The 18,624-nt window shown below is 39.7% G+C and overlaps 1 protein-coding gene across 1 annotated transcript in view; it reads right to left on the bottom strand.

Annotated features, from left to right (window-relative positions):
• Positions 1-526: 526 nt before the first annotated feature.
• The window catches only part of LOC123759404 (lisH domain-containing protein ARMC9), a 51,693-nt gene continuing 33,595 nt past the window's right edge, over positions 527-18,624 (bottom strand). The window contains exons 22-26 of the mRNA XM_069334890.1: positions 17,296-17,353; positions 16,078-16,132; positions 15,135-15,665; positions 3,833-3,950; positions 527-2,929 (exon numbers count right to left, since the gene is read on the bottom strand). Coding sequence (XP_069190991.1) covers positions 2,746-2,929; positions 3,833-3,950; positions 15,135-15,665; positions 16,078-16,132; positions 17,296-17,353 — 946 coding nt within the window. The 3' untranslated portion in view covers positions 527-2,745. The remainder of the gene's footprint in view (positions 2,930-3,832; positions 3,951-15,134; positions 15,666-16,077; positions 16,133-17,295; positions 17,354-18,624) is intronic.

Raw genomic sequence — 18,624 nt, 5'->3', positions numbered from 1 at the left:
TTGGGTAAGGTAGGGTATGAAAACATGAGAATGAAAGTAACTGCAGAAGGCCTATTGGCCCATACATTCTCTTGCCGCTTCTATGTTGGTTCGGGGTCTTGAATTGGGTAAAAATATAGTTGTGTTAATTGACTGTTGATTGCTGGTGTTGACTTCTTGATAAGTAGTGCCTCACTGATGTCGAGTCTCCAGCTATCGCTGTATCTACTGATGATTTCTGTGTTGTTAAGATTTCTCTGTATCAAAGTGTGGTCTATCAAAGTCAGTAAATATTAGGTTGTGTTCATATTATTCTCCAATCTTCTCCACGAAAATGCCTCTTCATTCCGTGAAAGCCGAAAACAGATTAACTAATGATTACACATACAGTATTAGTTTAATAATTATACCTTAACAAAATTCTTACAATCATTAGAGTTGGAACTGTTCAAGGTGACATTTAGATACATATTTTTATTTTTTTGCAGTTTGAAATCTGAGTACTCTTAATTATGAATTTGCCAGTTGGAGGAAAATTAAAGATGACTGTATTGATAATTTATTTGAATACAAGTTATGTTAGTAAAATTTCATAAATGATATAATACAAAAAATTACTTTCATTATTAATTATGATATTCGTTGCCTGAAAATAGTGTGTGTGTATGTGTGTGTATATATATACTTATATATATATATATATAATGTCAAACCTAGTAGCCAGAATGCACTTCTCAGCCTATTATGCAAGGCCTGATTTACCTATTACTCCAAGTGATTTTATTTATTTTAAACAAATTGTTCCCATTTGGTTATTTGAATTTTTATTGTTATATTATATTAATTAAGAACATAAATTATTGACTTTGTTATGTTAGTTTAGGTTAGTTTAAGATAGGTTAAGTTAAGTTGGGTATGTCTGGTTCGGTCATATACCTGTTAGTTTTAACTCAAATTAAAAAAAAATGAACTCATACATAATGAAATGGATATTTTTATCATTTCACAAGAAAAAAAATTGAAAAATAAATAAATTCAGGAAAATTTAGCTTATTAGGCAAATCAGGTTCTGCATAGTAGGTCGAGTACAGTACTGTGTTCTGGCTACTAGGTACAACATTATATATATATATATATATATATATATATATATATATATATATATATATATATATATATATATGTCGTACCTAGTAGCCAGAACTCACTTCTCAGCCTACTATGCAAGGCCCGATTTGCCTAATAAGCCTAGTTTTCATGAATTAATGTTTTTTCGACAACCTAACCTACCTAACCTAACCTAACCTAACGTTTTCGGCTACCTAACCTAACCTATAAAGATAGGTTAGTTTAGGTTAGGTAGGGTTGGTTAGGTTCGGTCATATATCTACGTTAATTTTAACTCCAATAAAAAAAAATTGACCTCATACATAATGAAATGGGTAGCTTTATCATTTCATAAGAAAAAAATTAGAGAAAATATATTAATTCAGTAAAACTTGGCTTATTAGGCAAATCGGGCCTCGCATAGTAGGCTGAGAAGTGAGTTCTGGCTACTAGGTACGACATATATATATATATATATATATATATACTGTATATATAAACATACCACTTTATTACACCCTACCAGATAATATACGAAAAACAGAATAATGCACTTTCGTTATACATAAATGTGTATGTATGCATGTGTGTACAGGTGTGTGTGTTTTAAGTTATTCTTGTGTTTTAAAAGGCAAGCGTTGTGAGTAAATCACAGTCGAGAAGGCTTACATGGAGAATATAAGATCGTGATGTAATCTCCCATTACGCCTGAAAGGTACTGTGGGTCACATTACCCGATATCAAGAACTCACTGATCGTTTAATACAAAACATGTGAAAAACACCCACTAGCTAGGCTCTCTGACCTTACACAGGCTTATTCACAGCTTACATTCTACAGACTGTCCTCTCGAGCGTTCACAATGGCACTAAATTGATGTACTAAATTGCCCGAACCCAACCTAACCAAGAATCCACGAATAGAAAATGGGACATCACGTCAATTTTATGAGCAGCTAGGATTTTTAGTCCACCAGTTTTTAGTCTTAGGGGGATTTATACATCAAAATACGATGTACTATCCAAGAGGACAGGTTTAGACGTGAGGGGTGTGTGTATATATACACACGCAAATATATCAACAGTCGTATGATTTGCCCCCGTATGTTCGGTACATGTTACCTGTGTGTTGGTCGGGCCATATACAGCTCTAGCTACATTTACTGTACACACTGCTGTCATTGAGCTTTTTTTTTGCTATGACTCCATTTGCTAAATAAGTTTGTTGCTATCACTCTATTTTAAATAAATCTTCAACAACCATGTCAATAAAAACCGACATGGTTGCTGGAGATGTGAGTGAGAGCAAATGGATGCGGGCGGTTTGTACCTCTTGTTCTCAACCACACCTGTTTCATCACAACTGCCTAACTATAGCTGTTCAACCACACTTGGTTCACCATACCTGCTTCACCACACCAGGTTTACTACACCTGGGCCTCTACACCTGGTCCACTGAACGTTTTTTTCCACCATACTTGGTCCACCACACCTGGGCCATCTCGATCTCCTGGTCAAGCACCGAACAAAAGTAGATTTGATCAAAAGGCAACTTGACCAGTTACTGCAGGAAGTGCCGGGCCAGCCAGCCGTCAAGGTAGAGGAGAGAGAGAGGTACAGGCTTAGATAGTAGTATCATTGGACGGAGTGGCATGCAAGCTCAGGTAGCGGCGCGGGTGTAGGTGTGGTTGGTTCTAGAGATTGGAGGGAGGACGTGGCGAGGACTGCTGGAGGTGACGCCGCCTGCAGTTCCCGGCGACCCCCTCTCGGCAGCAGCAGCAGACCCAGGCGGCGTACGGGCGATGCGAGGCCGGGAACTGAATGCCACTTTGTATTCGGAAGCTCTGAAAAACCAGTAGGTAAGATCATTTGCGAAAGTAAGATCTTTAGGCAAAGGAGATGGTATGATATAGCACTGCTTGGGGAGAGGAAGTAGTATATTAAACTTATCGAGACAAGGGCGAGGCTGTCTGTGAAATCAGAATTAATGTGGACCTCAGATAGTTTGTATGATCATAATTCTTAATATATATAATTTATATGTAAACTATGTGTAAATTCACACCAGCATATATATTTTGTGTAAGGTGATCATGGTTTTTAACCGAATATGACATGTATATGTATGTATGTATGTGTGTGTGTGTGTGTGTGTGTGTGTGTGTGTGTGTGTGTGTGTGTGTGTGTGTGTGTGTGTGTGTGTGTGTGTGTGTGTGTACATACTATTACATTTTTAATGTACACATTGAAATCAAATGAGTGTGAAGTGCATTTGATACAAATCTAACAATAACTACAACAATTGTTACATTTACCTGTATTAGTATAATAAAAGTTTAGTTGCGGGATTCTTTGAGAGAGAGAGAGAGAGAGAGAGAGAGAGAGAGAGAGAGAGAGAGACAGAGAGAGAGAGAGAGAGAGACAGAGAGAGAGAGAGACGGAGAGAGAGAGAGAGAGAGAGACAGAGAGAGAGACAGAGAGAGAGACAGAGAGAGAGAGAGACAGAGAGAGAGAGAGAGAGACAGAGAGAGACAGAGAGAGACAGAGAGAGAGAGAGAGAGAGAGAGAGAGAGAGAGAGAGAGAGAGAGAGAGAGAGAGAGAGAGAGAGAGAGAGAGAGAGAGAGAGAGAGAGAGAGAGAGACAGAGAGAGAGAGAGACAGAGAGAGAGACAGAGAGAGAGACAGAGAGACAGAGAGAGAGACAAACAGAGAGAGAGACAGACAGAGAGAGAGAGAGAGGGACGTACTTGGGTGGCGGCAGGGAGCGGAGGAGGGGGTCTGCCTCTGGTACAGTGGAGGGGGCTGGAATGTCCCTGTTCTCACCCACTATCTGTTGCATGATCCGCGTCGCTACCAGGTCGTACCCTGCCAAGCAAAGTAACCGCCTCAACAACAATACACCATGATGAATAGGGTAATGAATTTCAGGGACTAGGCAGTGTTTATATTCCAGTATGAGTGACAATACCACTTTTATTACAATAAGGCAGCCATCTCTTCTCTGTTTATTTATAGCAACCTAGCAGTTTATTTCAAATTGAAATTTAAAATGTTGAAAGAAGATCCTATCATATAATAATTGTAGATATATAGCAAGTTAGGAAAGCCGAATGATAAAGATACAAGCTACACAGCCTATGTCAACGCTACACCCAATTGCATTTATTTAATTATTCACTAGCAAACAAGCTATAGCTTCATCGGTTAACAGGTATTTTTCGTATAACTTGCATCTCTAAATTGATTATTTTTTATTCATTAGTCAAGATGTAATCTAGTTTCTCTGGTATGATGCATTGATCAATATGTTCAAGTAATTAAGTAAACCACATGTATAGATGTAGTAAGGAATCCTTAATATAAGAACACTACGTCTAGGATTAGCGAACATAGAGAAAATATGTGGATTATATGAAAGTGCTCTAAGGTGACGTAATTAATCCTGCCCAAAGTTTACTGTAATGCTGAGAGAAGCTAGGAAAAAGGAACATGTGTAAATATTAGGAGGATTTATAGTATTTGCGTTAAACTCGTCAGGAATTACAAACAACTGTATAAGGGTGAAGGGATGAAAGTTACATACTATGGTGTTGGCATATTGTAGCGAGTAATTTTTAATTGAATCAAAGAGTAAACTAATTACTACTCATTAGTTTGGGCTGTTTCAGTATTCTAATGAATACCGGTCAAGTTAAATTAATGCAATAAAAGATTTGAGAAGAGCAGTCACAACAGAAACAGTCTCATTTATTCCACAGAATAAAAAAAATATATGACGAACTTGCAATACGGAGCATTGCAGCTACTTAGTAAGTTGAATAAGTTTATGAGTATACTACTCACAATCTGTGTACTGTATAATCAACCACCACCCTGTGAGATGGATAAATTAGGTGAACCCACCTAAATCTTGACCAACACACTGCAACCTTCCATAGACTTGCGCAGCAGCAAACTGCTGTCTACCAAAGATTGATATTAATAAAATAAATACAGTTAAGGCTGAATTCAAGATTATTATAATGGTATGTGGGTCAGAGAGAGAAAGAGAGAGAGATGGTGAAAGTAAAAGAGAGAGCAAAAGAGAGCGAGTGAGAGAAGGCTCATTTCAAGATTATTATAATGGTATGTGGGTCAGAGCTTTTCCCTCAGACAACTGCAGGAGAAATGCAGGGAACAGAAGCAGCCACTCTTCGTAGCCTTCATAGATCTGATGAAGGCCTTCGACCTCGTCAGCAGGGATGGCCTGTTCAAGATCCACCCCAAGATCGGATGCCCACCCAGGCTCCTCAGCATCATCAGATCTTTCCATGAGAACATGACGGGCACCGTGGTCTTTGATGGCCTAACATCAGACGCCTTTGACATCCGAAGTGGAGTAAAGCAGGGCTGCGTACTGGCTCCAACCCTATTCGGGATTTTCTTCGCAGTTATGCTGCGGCACGCCTTCGGATCTGTCACGGAAGGCATTTCCGGACCAGGTCGGATGGAAAGCTCTTTAACCTCGCCAGGCTGAGAGCCAAGACGAAGGTTCGGCTGAGGTGTCTGCGCGACTTCCTTTTTGCCGACAACGCAGCAGTCACTGCCCACTCAGCTGAAGACCTCCAACGGCTCATAACCCGCTTCAGCGAGGCCTCTCAGGCTTTCGGACTCACCATCAGTCTGAAGAAAACGCAAGTCATGGGACAAGGAGTGGACTCCCCACCTGACATCGGCATCTCTGATTCCAAACTGGAAGTCGTTCACGACTTCGTGTACCTGGGCTCCACAATCTCTGACTCCCTCTCTCTTGATACAGAGCTAAACAAACGCATCGGTAAGGCATCTACTACCATGTCCAGACTGACAAAGAGAGTGTGGGCCAACAATAGGCTAACTGAGCATACTAAGATTCAGGTTTACAGATCCTGTATCCTGAGCACTCTCCTTTATGGCAGCGAGTCTTGGACACTCCGCGCTCGTCAGGAAAGACAGCTGAATGCCTACCACATGCGCTGCCTTAGACACATCTTGGACATCACCTGGCAGGACAAGGTGACAAACAACAACGTCTTGGGGAGAGCAAGAATCACCAGCATGTACACAATGCTGAAACAGAGATGAATGCGCTGGCTCGGACACGTTGTGCGAATGGGCGACGGCAGGATCCCCAAGGATCTCCTGTACGGAGAGCTGAGGCAGGGAAAGCGTCCAACAGGCAAGCCCCAGCTACGGTACAAAGACGTATGCAAGAGGGACCTGAAAGCCATGGACGTCGATCTTGCTATGTGGGAGACACTGGCTGCAGACCGTTCAGCCTGGAGGCAGTCTGTTCAAAGAGGTCTCTCCAAGTTCGAGGAGTGATTGCCAAGGAATCGGAGGCAAAGAGACAGAGAAGGAAAGCCGGTAGCCGAGAAGACAGACCAGAATCGGACTTCGTTTGTGCTCGTTGTGGGATGGACTGCCACTCTCGGATTGGCCTCAACAGTCACACCAGATGCTGCACCAGGATTGACAACTAGGGCGCAACTCCATAGTCTCCCGAGACTGAAGGATGCCTACTATGTGGGTCAGAGAGCATGAGAGAGAGAGAGAGAAAGAAAGAGAAAGAAAGAGAGAGAGAGGAGAGAGAGAGGAGAGAGAGAGGAGAGAGAGAGCGAGAGAGTGAGAGAGCGAGCGAGAAAGAGAGCGAGCGAGAAAGAGAGAGAGCGAAAGAGAGAGAGCAAGAGAGAGCAAGAGAGAGCAAGAGAGAGAGCGAGCGAGAGAGAGAGAGAGAGAGAGAGAGAGAGAGCGAGAGAGAGAGCGAGAGCAAGAGAGGGAGAGCGTGAGAGAGAGAGAGAGCGAGCGAGAGCAAGAGAGAGCGTGAGAGAGAGAGAGAGAGGGTTTTTTCCCAGCAGGATTTTGTTTATTTATAAATTAAAATATTGATTTATTGAACTTACTTTAATTTATTATTATTAATTCAAAGTGGACTGTATATTTAAGTTATCCTGCTAGGTGTTTACTTGTACACATGTTTGGGAGGGTTATGTATATAGCTTATTAATCATATAATTGATAATTATAATAAACTATTGAATTCATGTTCTATTGGGTTAGCATTACAGCTAAAATGGATTAGTAAAATAGAAATCATTGGCCTAAGCTGTTAAGTTGTTATAGCCTGACAATAGGCACTGAACATTCTCAGCCATGACTGTGGGACTTCTATGGTATGAGCCTTAATGGTTAATGTGAATGCCTCCTGTTGCACTAGGATGACTCGTAATTTCTTCCTTCCTTCGGCTGCACCTGCAGAGTAACTAATAAGTAGTAACCTGTCACTACTAAACACAGCATATAGCAAGGAAGAAATCGATATTACTGTACGTTAAAATAACAGCTTACCCGTTCCAGGTGTTGGTCAGTCTTCATAACCGGCAAAATTTGTACATAAAATTAATGGCCACCAATTTATACATACCCTGTAAACACAATTAATTTTACCGGGTATAATAGAGAATACTTTTCTATTAATTCTAATGCCTGGACTAGTGGTTTTAACAATATGTGTTGGGGTTTAAATGAATGTTTTGATGGCATCACAGATTTCCCTGAACAATCACGAAACCCATTTTCTTCTAATGAAGTTAGTGGTTAGTAATCTAGTGTCGGTATTTCCAACATAATTTGGGGGGTTGGGGAGAGAATCACGGGTCGTAGTCCAATACTGTAATTTGGGCTGCCGAGCACTTCATTCCTCTCCTTGAGAATTATAATATAGTTTTAATTTTAATTTGCATTGTTGTGCAGCAGTCCTTTCTGGACAGATGTCCCATACTGGAACTGCAGGTGTTGGAAGTCCGAGTGACTTCTTTTTGTGCTAGCTCTAAAGGAACTAGTTTCTCTAAGGTTTTGAGAGTAGTCGTGCCTCGGCACTTTACTTTCACTTTTCACTAGATACCCTGGTTGTCTGGATGAACAGAAACTATACGACCTATAGGCCACTCTGAGTGTGGTCCATCACTGTCCACCAAACAATGTCACCAGGGTTTTGGTGGAAATTATTGTAGGGGTTGTTTGCCCCATGGTGATACCAAGTTTCTAACCTAATTAAGTTTTATTCAACTCAGAGTACTGAGTGTGTTCAGTCATTAAAATCAAGGATGGCTCTGAGACTGCAGTGGGATCAGCGGCATTGGTTGTTGTGACTTGTAGCTGTTTAGGCTACTGTAAACTAGTTTGCCACTGAAGACTCATGAGCTCACCTTCAACTTTAAATTATGATATTAAGATCAGCCTCTGTTGACATAGGCAGCTGCATTTTCTTTACTGAGTACAGACCTCAGTTTGTACTCTGCTGACCCGAGTTAATTTTCCTAACGCCTACCTACGTAAGGAGTTTTACTATTATTGTTGACTGGCACCTTTATGTATCAATTTGTTCAGGACTGATGCCCCTATAGGAGTTGCAGGTGTTGGAAGTCTCTTGGTGATTTCATTTTCCTGCTAACTCCCGTGATGCTAGGTTTTCTAGCTTTATTGTATTTTAATTTGCTTAGAGGACTGAATGTGAACATTTACTAGTCAAGTATGATTCCGAGATTGCAGTGGGATCAGTGGCATTGGTTGCTGTGACGTGTAGCTGTTTAGGCTACTGGCAACTGATTATCCCACTGAGGCCCATAGAAACCATCTCGGCTAATAATACTTGTCGCAAATTCAGTCTTTGATTTATATAGTCAGCTGTATTCTCCTTTGTGTTTAGTTGCTGGAGATTTATATTCAGCTAACAAATTTGATTTTCTAGTAATACTGATTGTCAGCAGGCATAAGCTTCTTCAGGTTTAAGACTCTACCTGTGAGTAAATTGCCTCCTGCTGACTTTAACAGGTTCATTCCCTGTTGTTTATCTTGTCCAGTGATGAATTTGTGGTAATAGTCTGCACCTATAAGTATTCCTACATCAGTGAGGTGATCAGACGTTATTTTGTTATCAGCCAATTTGATTCCTTTTCCTTGGAGGAATCTGGCTGTTTTTTCTAGACCATGAACATATAGGTCAAATGGGATTTGGTTGACTACTATGGCCTGTACAGGTTGGACATAACCACCTAAACATACTAGTGGTTGGACCACTGTGTAGTCTTGGGGTCCTGTGTTTATGAAGAACCCTGAAAGATTTAATTTTACCTGCCTTACAGGTTTTAGTTTAAGTTCATCTGCCACTTTCTGTGTGACGCATGTTTTCTGGGACCCTAGGGCAAAAAATCCACGTGTGGTGACTTTGGTCCCTTCATTCATGATGAGTAGTTGGGCAGTGGGCAAAATCGTAACACTATCAGACTTTCTTGAAAGGTCACGTACATTTATTATACTGTACATCTGTAAAATGGTGGGAGTTTCTTCCTCCACCTGGGGTTTGGAAGACCTTGGTCTTATGTCCCCGCACAGTGCTGTATGGTGTTGACCCTTATTGCACCTATTGCAGGTGTGCAATTGGGTTGCACAGGTATTGGAGTTATGTGACCTGAGGCACCTGGTGCATTTATGTAACTCCTCGAGTCGCTTTACACGTGTAGTACGATTAGGGTAATTAGTGCAGTAGTACATGGAATGTTCTTCATTACAGAACAAACACATCATCCAGCTTACACCACCTTTGGGAGTCACCACATTGGGTGACAAGGTAACTGTAGGTTTGGAGGGACCCACTGCATATGTGCCTACACTGCCTTTTTTCCACCTTGGAGTAGAGGCAGATGTTTTAAGTTTATTTGGAGTACTGTGTGTACTCTGTGATTTAGTGTGAGTGGTTAACGTAGGTTTAGATGTTGATTTACTATCTGCAATTGCTCTCTGTCGTTCTACAATAGAGCGTAAACCTTCTGTAATCTCCTTAACTGTCAGGTAAGATTTGTTATGCAAGGTACACAACTTATCCAGTGTTTCACTGGGTAACTTGCGTTGTACAATAACTCTAATTAACCAGTCCGCACCATTTAACTCAACCTTAAGGCTGAGTGCTTTGAGTAATGACTCAAGCTCCAATCTAAAAGCTTGGAGTGAGTCAGAGGAACCATCTGTAGATGGTAAGTCCAACAATTTATGGACTAAGATCATAACAGCTCTCTCTGTGCCAGCATATTTATCCTTAAGGAGCTGGACTGCGAGATCATAGCCATCACTATTTAATGGTAAATTGGATACCACCTTTAAAGCTTCACCCTTTAGTTGACACTGTAAGTATCTGAATTTGGTAGTTTTAGGAATAGTGAGTTTAGAATCTAATGAGTCAACAAATCTGTTCCAGAAGTTGTCCCAACTTTCATTCTCTGAACCTGAGAATGTGGGTACACTGATTGAAGGCAGTTTAACCTCTGATTGTGTTGTGTTAGGGGAAGCTGTTGTTGTTATTGCCTTACAATTGACAATTATTTTGTCGAAACGGTGTAACTTGGCCTGAGTGTCATCCTCGTAATTTGCCAGATCAACCAAAACATCGTCTAATTCTGTTTCCAATAAATTGGTGTTGACAAGTTCAGCCAAATACTTTTCTATCTGGCATTTGACTTGCTCAAATTTACTTGCAGCTTCTTGATAGTAGCTATTTAGTTCAACATAGTCAACTGGTGATTGTTGTGACAGATTGTAGCATTTATTAATCTGTCTGTTTAGGTGGCCTTGGAGATCTCTTAGGGTCCTTTTCAGTTTTTCTGAAGTAGCCATACTGGCTGTTTGGTTAAGCCTTGAAGTGCTTTTGCTAGGGTTGCTCATAAATGCTGAACAAGTACTATTGGTAGTAGTCTAGGAATATTTTCAGTCACTAGGCTACAATATCCTACTTCATAGGAACTTGGCACATAAATGGTAAATATACACACAATTATTTGAGTGGTAATCAGTGTCACTACAGGTAATACCTAGGTTAGCTCCTCATAATCACCATCGGATGAATAGCTTACTTCTTAACACTCAAAGGTGAAATAATTACAATGATAAAAAATATGGTAATATTACACATAAATAAGTACTTGTGTACAAAACAAATTGTGTTGTTAATGATTAAAAGATTCTGTACAATGTTTAAGTACTTGCTAGGCTGTACAATTAGCTCAACCCTAGACAAGTGTGAAATCCTACCCTTACACTGGGTTAACAGAACTAATTAGATTAGACTAGGCTGATCATTAGCACTAATCTAATATTGACTCACCCCTGAATAAGAGTTGGCACTAATTAAATGCTATATTATGCAGTAAATAGAATGATGCAATATTTATGGGTTCATGATTTATATGTTAAATGTTTCTCTCTAAACTCAAGATAGATATATATTTATTTATTTATGGGTAATAGCCTCTTATCAACCTCTTGTGTTATTTAATGGTGTTAATTAATTTGTTAAGTGATGAGACTAACCAAGGACCGCTGTTAATATTGTCTTAGCAGCAGTAGTTTCAATCACCTATTTAAATGTACGTATTTTTGTTCTTTGGTTGATTTCTTGGAACAATGATGGTGCTTGTTTGCTGTAATTTCTGTGTATTGCTGGCTGAGGTTGACTGAACGAGGCTACTGTGATTTATAGCAGTGTACGTTTGCTGCTATATTTAATAATTTATATATTAATTGCATTGGTTATTTCATTGTTTGGATTATAAGCATGATCCTGGTTCTTAAGGACCATAAACTTTTGGAATGAGAAAAAATTTAATGCTCCCAATTCTTCTGGCTCGTTGAGGACCACAAACTTGTTGGGGGTTTTTGCTAGCTGGATTTTGTTTGTTTATTTATTTATATATTAAAATCTTAATTTAATGAACTTTAATTTATTATTATTAATTCAAACTGGACTGCATATTTAAGTTATCCTGCTAGGTGATTACCTGTACACATGTTTGGGGGAGTTATGTACGTAGCCTATTAATTAAATAATTGATAATTGTAATAAACTACTGAGTTCAGGTTCTACTGCTAAATTGGGTTAGTATTACAGCTTAAAATGGATTAGTAAAATGGTAACCATTGGCCTCAGCTGTTAAGTTGTTATTGCCTGACAATAGGCATTGAACATTCTCAGTCACGAATGTGGGTATGAGCCCTAATGGTAAATGTGAATGCTTCCTGTTGCACTAGGATGACTCGTAATTTCTTCCTTCCTTAGGAAGGAAGAAATATTTATTAGTTACTCTGCACCTGCAGAGTAACTAATAATAGTAACCTACCACTACTAAACACAGCATATAGCAAGGAAGAAATCTATATTATGTTAGAATAACAACCTACCCGTTCCGGGTGTTGGTCAGTCTTCATAACCGGCAAAATTTGTACATAAAATTAATGGCCACCAATTTATACATATACACAATTAATTTTACCGGGTACAATACTTCCCAAGGTAGCCGAAATCGTGGGTTGATCGGAGACTGTAATTCCTACGTCAAGAAGTTCACGGGAAGTGTATAATCTATAAGGATCGACTAGAGAGGGAGGCTAATATCTCCTGTGTGTAACACGTTATGGCCTCGCCTCTTTGTTTACATTCTGTCCACACAGCCTCTCTGGAGCCAGGGATGCCAGATCTAAATTGCTGAAAGTAGCGAGTTGACGGTCGAAAAGTAGCGATACACTTCTTATACATTATACGAATAACTACAAATTATACGAATATATGAATAACTATAGAATGTAATACATTCTATAGTTATTCTATAGAATGTAATACATTCTATAGTTATGCACCTTTTTTCTTCACCTTGAAAAACGAACATGACTTTTGGAGAACTCCTCTATATATATATTTATACAGAAATAAGTTTTTCTCTGCCTAAGATATTCATGTAATTTATTAAAACGCAGAAGGAAAGCACGAACATACAGATGATTAAGTAACCAAAAGCTACATTATTTACACATACTTATCGAAGCTACTTTTCAGAAACAATCTCAATTACGGTTTTCTGGATTACAGAGTATATTCCGAGTAGCTTGTTGAAGTAAGTTATTGCGCTGTATTCCTGCATTGTATGAAGATAATCAATGAGGCTACAGTCACGTCATTATCTGAATGAAGAGTATGTTCATTAATTAATGGCATCTGCAGGCTCTTCAGTTGTCTCCAGCTATATAATGGCGCGCACGCACACGCACACGCACGCACGCACACACACACACACACACACACACACACACACACACACACACACACACACACACACACACACACACACACACACACACACACACACACACACACACACACGAAGGTTACAGGGAAATAGCCTTAAGGAGCACCACCTCAACCTCACGGGACACCATCATAGCCTCACGGTACGCGTCATTGTCTCACGGTACACCATCATAAGTCTCTCGGTACACGTCATTGTCTCACGGTACACCATCATAGCCTCTCGGTACACGTCATTGTCTCACGGTACACCATCATAGCCTCTCGGTACACGTCATTGTCTCACGGTACACCATCATAGCCTCTCGGTACACGTCATAGTCTCACGGTACACCGTTCATAGTCTCACGGTACAGGAACCACAGGAACCACACCAACATTAAGGTTGAACGAAAATCAGAAGTTGCGCGCGGTTTGCAGGCAACACTTTTCTATCCTGAAGAAACGAAGAATGATAAATCTTCCCAGAACTGGACACACTCTGTGAAACTAAGTGTCAAAAATGGAACGTGGTATCTGAACACATTCTTAGTGTCTTTTTGACTCGGCCCCTTGCAGGGTATTACTGTATATCACTTATATATTGCTTTATATCTTGTTTACAATAATACTCTTTTCGAAGTGATCACACATTGTGTGCTAATGTGCCATATATACATGCATATTATATATAATATATATATATATGAGAGCTGTGATTAAAAAGTATAAAACACACACACACACACTGTTCACGTGAGAACACCACATTCATGTTATAGTTCACATGCTTCACAGCAGCACAATACTGAGGTAAAAAACGTTATACTGTGCTTACTCTTCATGCATTTAGTGCCCCCTGAAAGGAAAGTAAATGCCAGGAAAAAATACTGGCTATTACACTCCTGATCATTATAACTGAACAATTAATTAATGACTGGTCGTTTAAGACGCTGGGTATGGGTTACCTACCGTCTTAAAAATGGACGAAGTGTGCCATTAGACTGTCGTATAATGCAACGAGTGGTTGCCACTAGACTGATTTTATATAAACTTTAGTCGTCAAAATAGTTATTCGAAATATATTTGATGAGAACTCTAGTTCAATTTCTACCATCTTTTTAAACATTGAAACGTCGTCGGAGGCAATTCCTAGCAATGTATGAAAATAATCTTAATGCACGGGGGGTTTATTTTCAATATGTATGTTGAAGATTCAATTGAAATTTATGATCCTCTCTCTCACAATCGACTTGAGAATGGTCCAGGACGGACCGAAACGTCGTCGTCCCTTCACTTTCTAGTGTGTGGTTTGGTCAACATATTTCAGCCACGTTATTGTGACTCCTCGTCTGCATCCTCTCTCTTATTTAACAGAGCTTTCAGGGCCGAGATCCAACTCTGGCACTGTTTTCCCAACTTGCGAACGCATAATGCAGTGACTGACGAATCCTGTTTCTTGTCATAAGTGCTTTTAAATCAACGGTAGACGAATCATATACTCCGGCCAGAGAGCAGGTATGTTATATCCGTGTGTTTAAGCATCTCTCTCTCTATATATATTAAAATAATAGCAATAACGATTGGTTTCTATTAATTGTGTGTATTTGTAGATGTGAATCTCGCCTTTTAGTTAAAACATACAAAAGGAAGAAGGTAAAGTGGGCATACATAAATAGCTTTCAAGGGGAAGACGAGGTGGAGAGTATGTGCTATGGTTTGACCCAGCTGTAGAGGAAGGAGAAGTAGTTAGGAAAGTGCCAGGACTTGGCCCAGCTGTAGAGGAATGATATGGGCTTGACACAGCTGTAGAGATCGCTTATAAGTTTTATGTGAAGGAGAAGGCCATACCAATGCGTTTATTTTGTGAGATGATACATTCATGCACTCTTTCCGCGACTCGAAATTTCTACGATACTAACCTTTCGGGGGATCAGGTGGGGGTAATCGAGCCGGAGTCACACTGGCTCGTCGCGAGAGCATCTTCACTTCTGGAACTCCGGTAGGCACTTCTTTAGATGCCCCTGATGATGCTCCTTTTAATGTCACCATTGATGCTGTTTGAGGCGCTTGCTCCTCAGAAGCTACTTGAGGTTCCCCTGACAGTGTCACCTTAAGTATCTCCGTCGACATCCTTTTATGTGTTTTCTTAGAAGCCCCTTTGAGTGCCTCATTAGAGGTTCCTTTAGGCGTCTCCATAGAAGCTACATTTGGTGCTTCATTTGAAGCTCCTTTGGACGCCTCCGTAGAAGCTCCTTTAAGTGCCTCCTTATGTGCCCCTGACAGTACTCCTTTTGGTGCTTCTTTAGAGGCCTCCGTAGGTGGCTCGAGTGATGAGTGTCTAGGTGCCTGAGAGAGTGCTTCTGGAGGCGACATGCACACAACATGCTGAGTACCTCCCTCGCACTCACCAGCAACTGCTGCCACCAAGTTACAGTGAAACACATTAAATACTGAACAATGAATTTACACATTAACAACACGCCAACACATATCTATTGGATTCTAGACATAAAGGTAGAGTTAACTTTGCTACAGTTAGTCTATTTGGCTCGATAATACTGGAAATATGACATTTTTGTGATAAGAGATTAATGACAAGACCAATAAATATAATACACGTGTGTTATCTATTACTGTACATGCTGACAAAATAGGGTAAGCAAATAGGTAGGAAAAATATTTTTTTTGTTAATTTCCTTATGAACGCAAGACATGACATCAATTCCCAGTCAAGCTAAGACCCAGAATAAAAGTACAAAACTATCCTTAGGCTCGGTGGGTTGTCCTAAACGGCAGATTATACTAATATTTCGACAAATATGTTAGGGTTGGCGAGAATATATATTTTGTCTGCAGGGAAACCGGAGTATCGCATTTCTTTCCTGATTTCAATACGATAAAAATTCATTATATCTCGCTGATAGGATCATGACTCCTATGATATCATTCAATAGGATTATGGCAACTAACATCTCACTAAAAGGATCACGATAATAGGATTTCATTTAAAAAGCTTACGACACTAGGATCTCACTAATAAGATCATTATTCACTAGAATGTCACGTATTATCCTCATAACCCACTAAAATCTCGCTTAATAGATCCTGATACTAGTACCTTATTTAATAGAACCATGACATTCCGGAGTCTATTCAGAACAATGGTAACGAATGACAACTAGAACAGTTTTTAAAACATAACTTTGCATAACTCTAGTTAGTAAAGTTTATTTATTTTTGCTTAGAAAAACCAGATCGAAAATAGTTAGGAATATAAAAATTCGTTAAAGAACGAAAAGCCTATAAACCAGACCAGTATAGGCATCTGAATAATTTTATTATGCCTACTGGATTTAGAAAGTATGATCTTTATACGCTAGATATAATAGGCTTCAGAGCTCTTGTTTTAATATTAATATTAGAAGCGCATGCGAGACATTCTCGTTTTCATCCATTGCCTAAAATAGCAGCATAATGATACAAAACTAGCAACACTGCAAATAAGGACAGATAGTGAGATAAACACTTGCTGGAGCCTGTGTGAGGCTACTATGTCTGGTGCAGGGTAAGTGGAGCACACTGTGAACACTTAACATCCTGGAGCAGTGTGAACACCAGCATGCTGGAGCAGTGTGAGCTCAGAACAGCCGTGAACACGAACATGCTAGTGCAGTGTAAGCTCAGCACAGCGTGAACACCAGCATGCTGGAGCAGTGTGAGCTCAGAACACCGTGAACACGAACATGCTAGTGCAGTGTAAGCTCAGCACAGCGTGAACACCAGCATGCTGGAGCAGTGTGAGCTCAGCACAGCGTGAACACCAGCATGCTGGAGCAGTGTGAGCTCAGCACAGCGTGAACACCAGCATGCTGGAGCAGTGTGAGCTCAGAACAGCGTGAACACCAGCATGCTGGAGCAGTGTGAGCTCAGCACAGCGTGAACACCAGCATGCTGGAGCAGTGTGAGCTCAGCACAGCGTGAACACCAGCATGCTGGAGCAGTGTGAGCTCAGAACAGCGTGAACATGCTGGGGTGTTTCATAACTTGCGTCAAGAGTGCTTACTTTTCCGCACGTTAGACTTCTTCAAGCCTAACCTGGATGCAGTAGTAGTAGTAGTAGTAGTAGTAGTAGTACGAGCTATAGTAGAGAAAAAGTCATAATGGTCTTCAGAAAGTAAGCTGCTGGTGTCATTCGCAAGTCGTATAATCAAAAATAAAATATTTAAAACACAACATAGCACAAATTTGCTTTACATGCACAAAATATTCCTGGCATCCTAAGATCACATGCTTGTGACATTTCTTCATTATATAATATTATATATATATATATATATATATATATATATATATATATATATATATATATATATATATATATATATATATATAACGGATATGTGTAACTTTAGCATTAATGACAGTCTGAATCACGCTTGGTAAATTTGTATTTTTTTTTAATTCCGGCATATATCATTGTCCAACCCGTTCTCGCAAATTTAATAAGTCAATATTGACTTATTAAATATGTGCATATGTGACATACTTAACATAATAGATACCCTTAAAAAGATTCATAGAAAACACCGACCTTACCTAACCTTGTTAGTATCTTAAGATAAGCATCTTATTGCTTCGTAATTACAATTATTACTTAACCTATACCTATTATAGGTTAGGTAATAATTGTAATTACGAAGCAATAAGATGCTTATCTTAACATACTAACAAGGTTAGGTAAGGTCGGTGTTTTCTATGGATCTTTTTAAGGGTATCTATAATGTTAAGTATGTCACATATGCACATATTTAATAAGTCAATATTGACTTATTAAATTTGCGAGAACGGGTTGCATTGTCTTCAAAACCACCATATATAGTATCACCCATATGCTATGACCCACGCTTCCACCCTCCTTTCTTAACGAGATGCCAAGACACGTAACAAATAAAAATAATAATAATAATAATAATCACAAAAATTGTATAATAAGTTTGAGAGCCTCATCTAAGCCCAACCAGAATCAAAGATCAATACCACGATGATTTCTCTTTGAGAGCTGCACTATAGTGTTGACTAGCAATGATGAGCCTGGGCAGAAGTAGCCTAGGGCCACTACAGCTATTTCGTTGTCTGTGGTCACTGCTGCGTTGCGAATGTAATTTATCTTGGTATACCTACCTACCTTTATTTGTACGAGCTGAAAGCTATTGTCACCTCACTCATTCACCACTAATAACTCTAAGAGAAAAACTAGGTATTTCCTAATCAACGCCATGTAATCTACCTTACTTCTTGAATGTCAATTTTTCTAGTCATAGAGTAGAGTTCTGTAGGCAGGATAGGCTGTGAAAGACATACCCGAAGCAGAGCAAAAACCTCAGTTTATGCGGAATGGTTTTGAGGTTA

The sequence above is a fragment of the Procambarus clarkii genome, chromosome 32 (genome assembly GCF_040958095.1).
Source record: "Procambarus clarkii isolate CNS0578487 chromosome 32, FALCON_Pclarkii_2.0, whole genome shotgun sequence".
NCBI classification, from domain to species: domain Eukaryota; kingdom Metazoa; phylum Arthropoda; class Malacostraca; order Decapoda; family Cambaridae; genus Procambarus; species Procambarus clarkii.
Note: the sequence above shows the minus strand (reverse complement) of the source record. Positions and strands in the feature narration are given on the sequence as shown.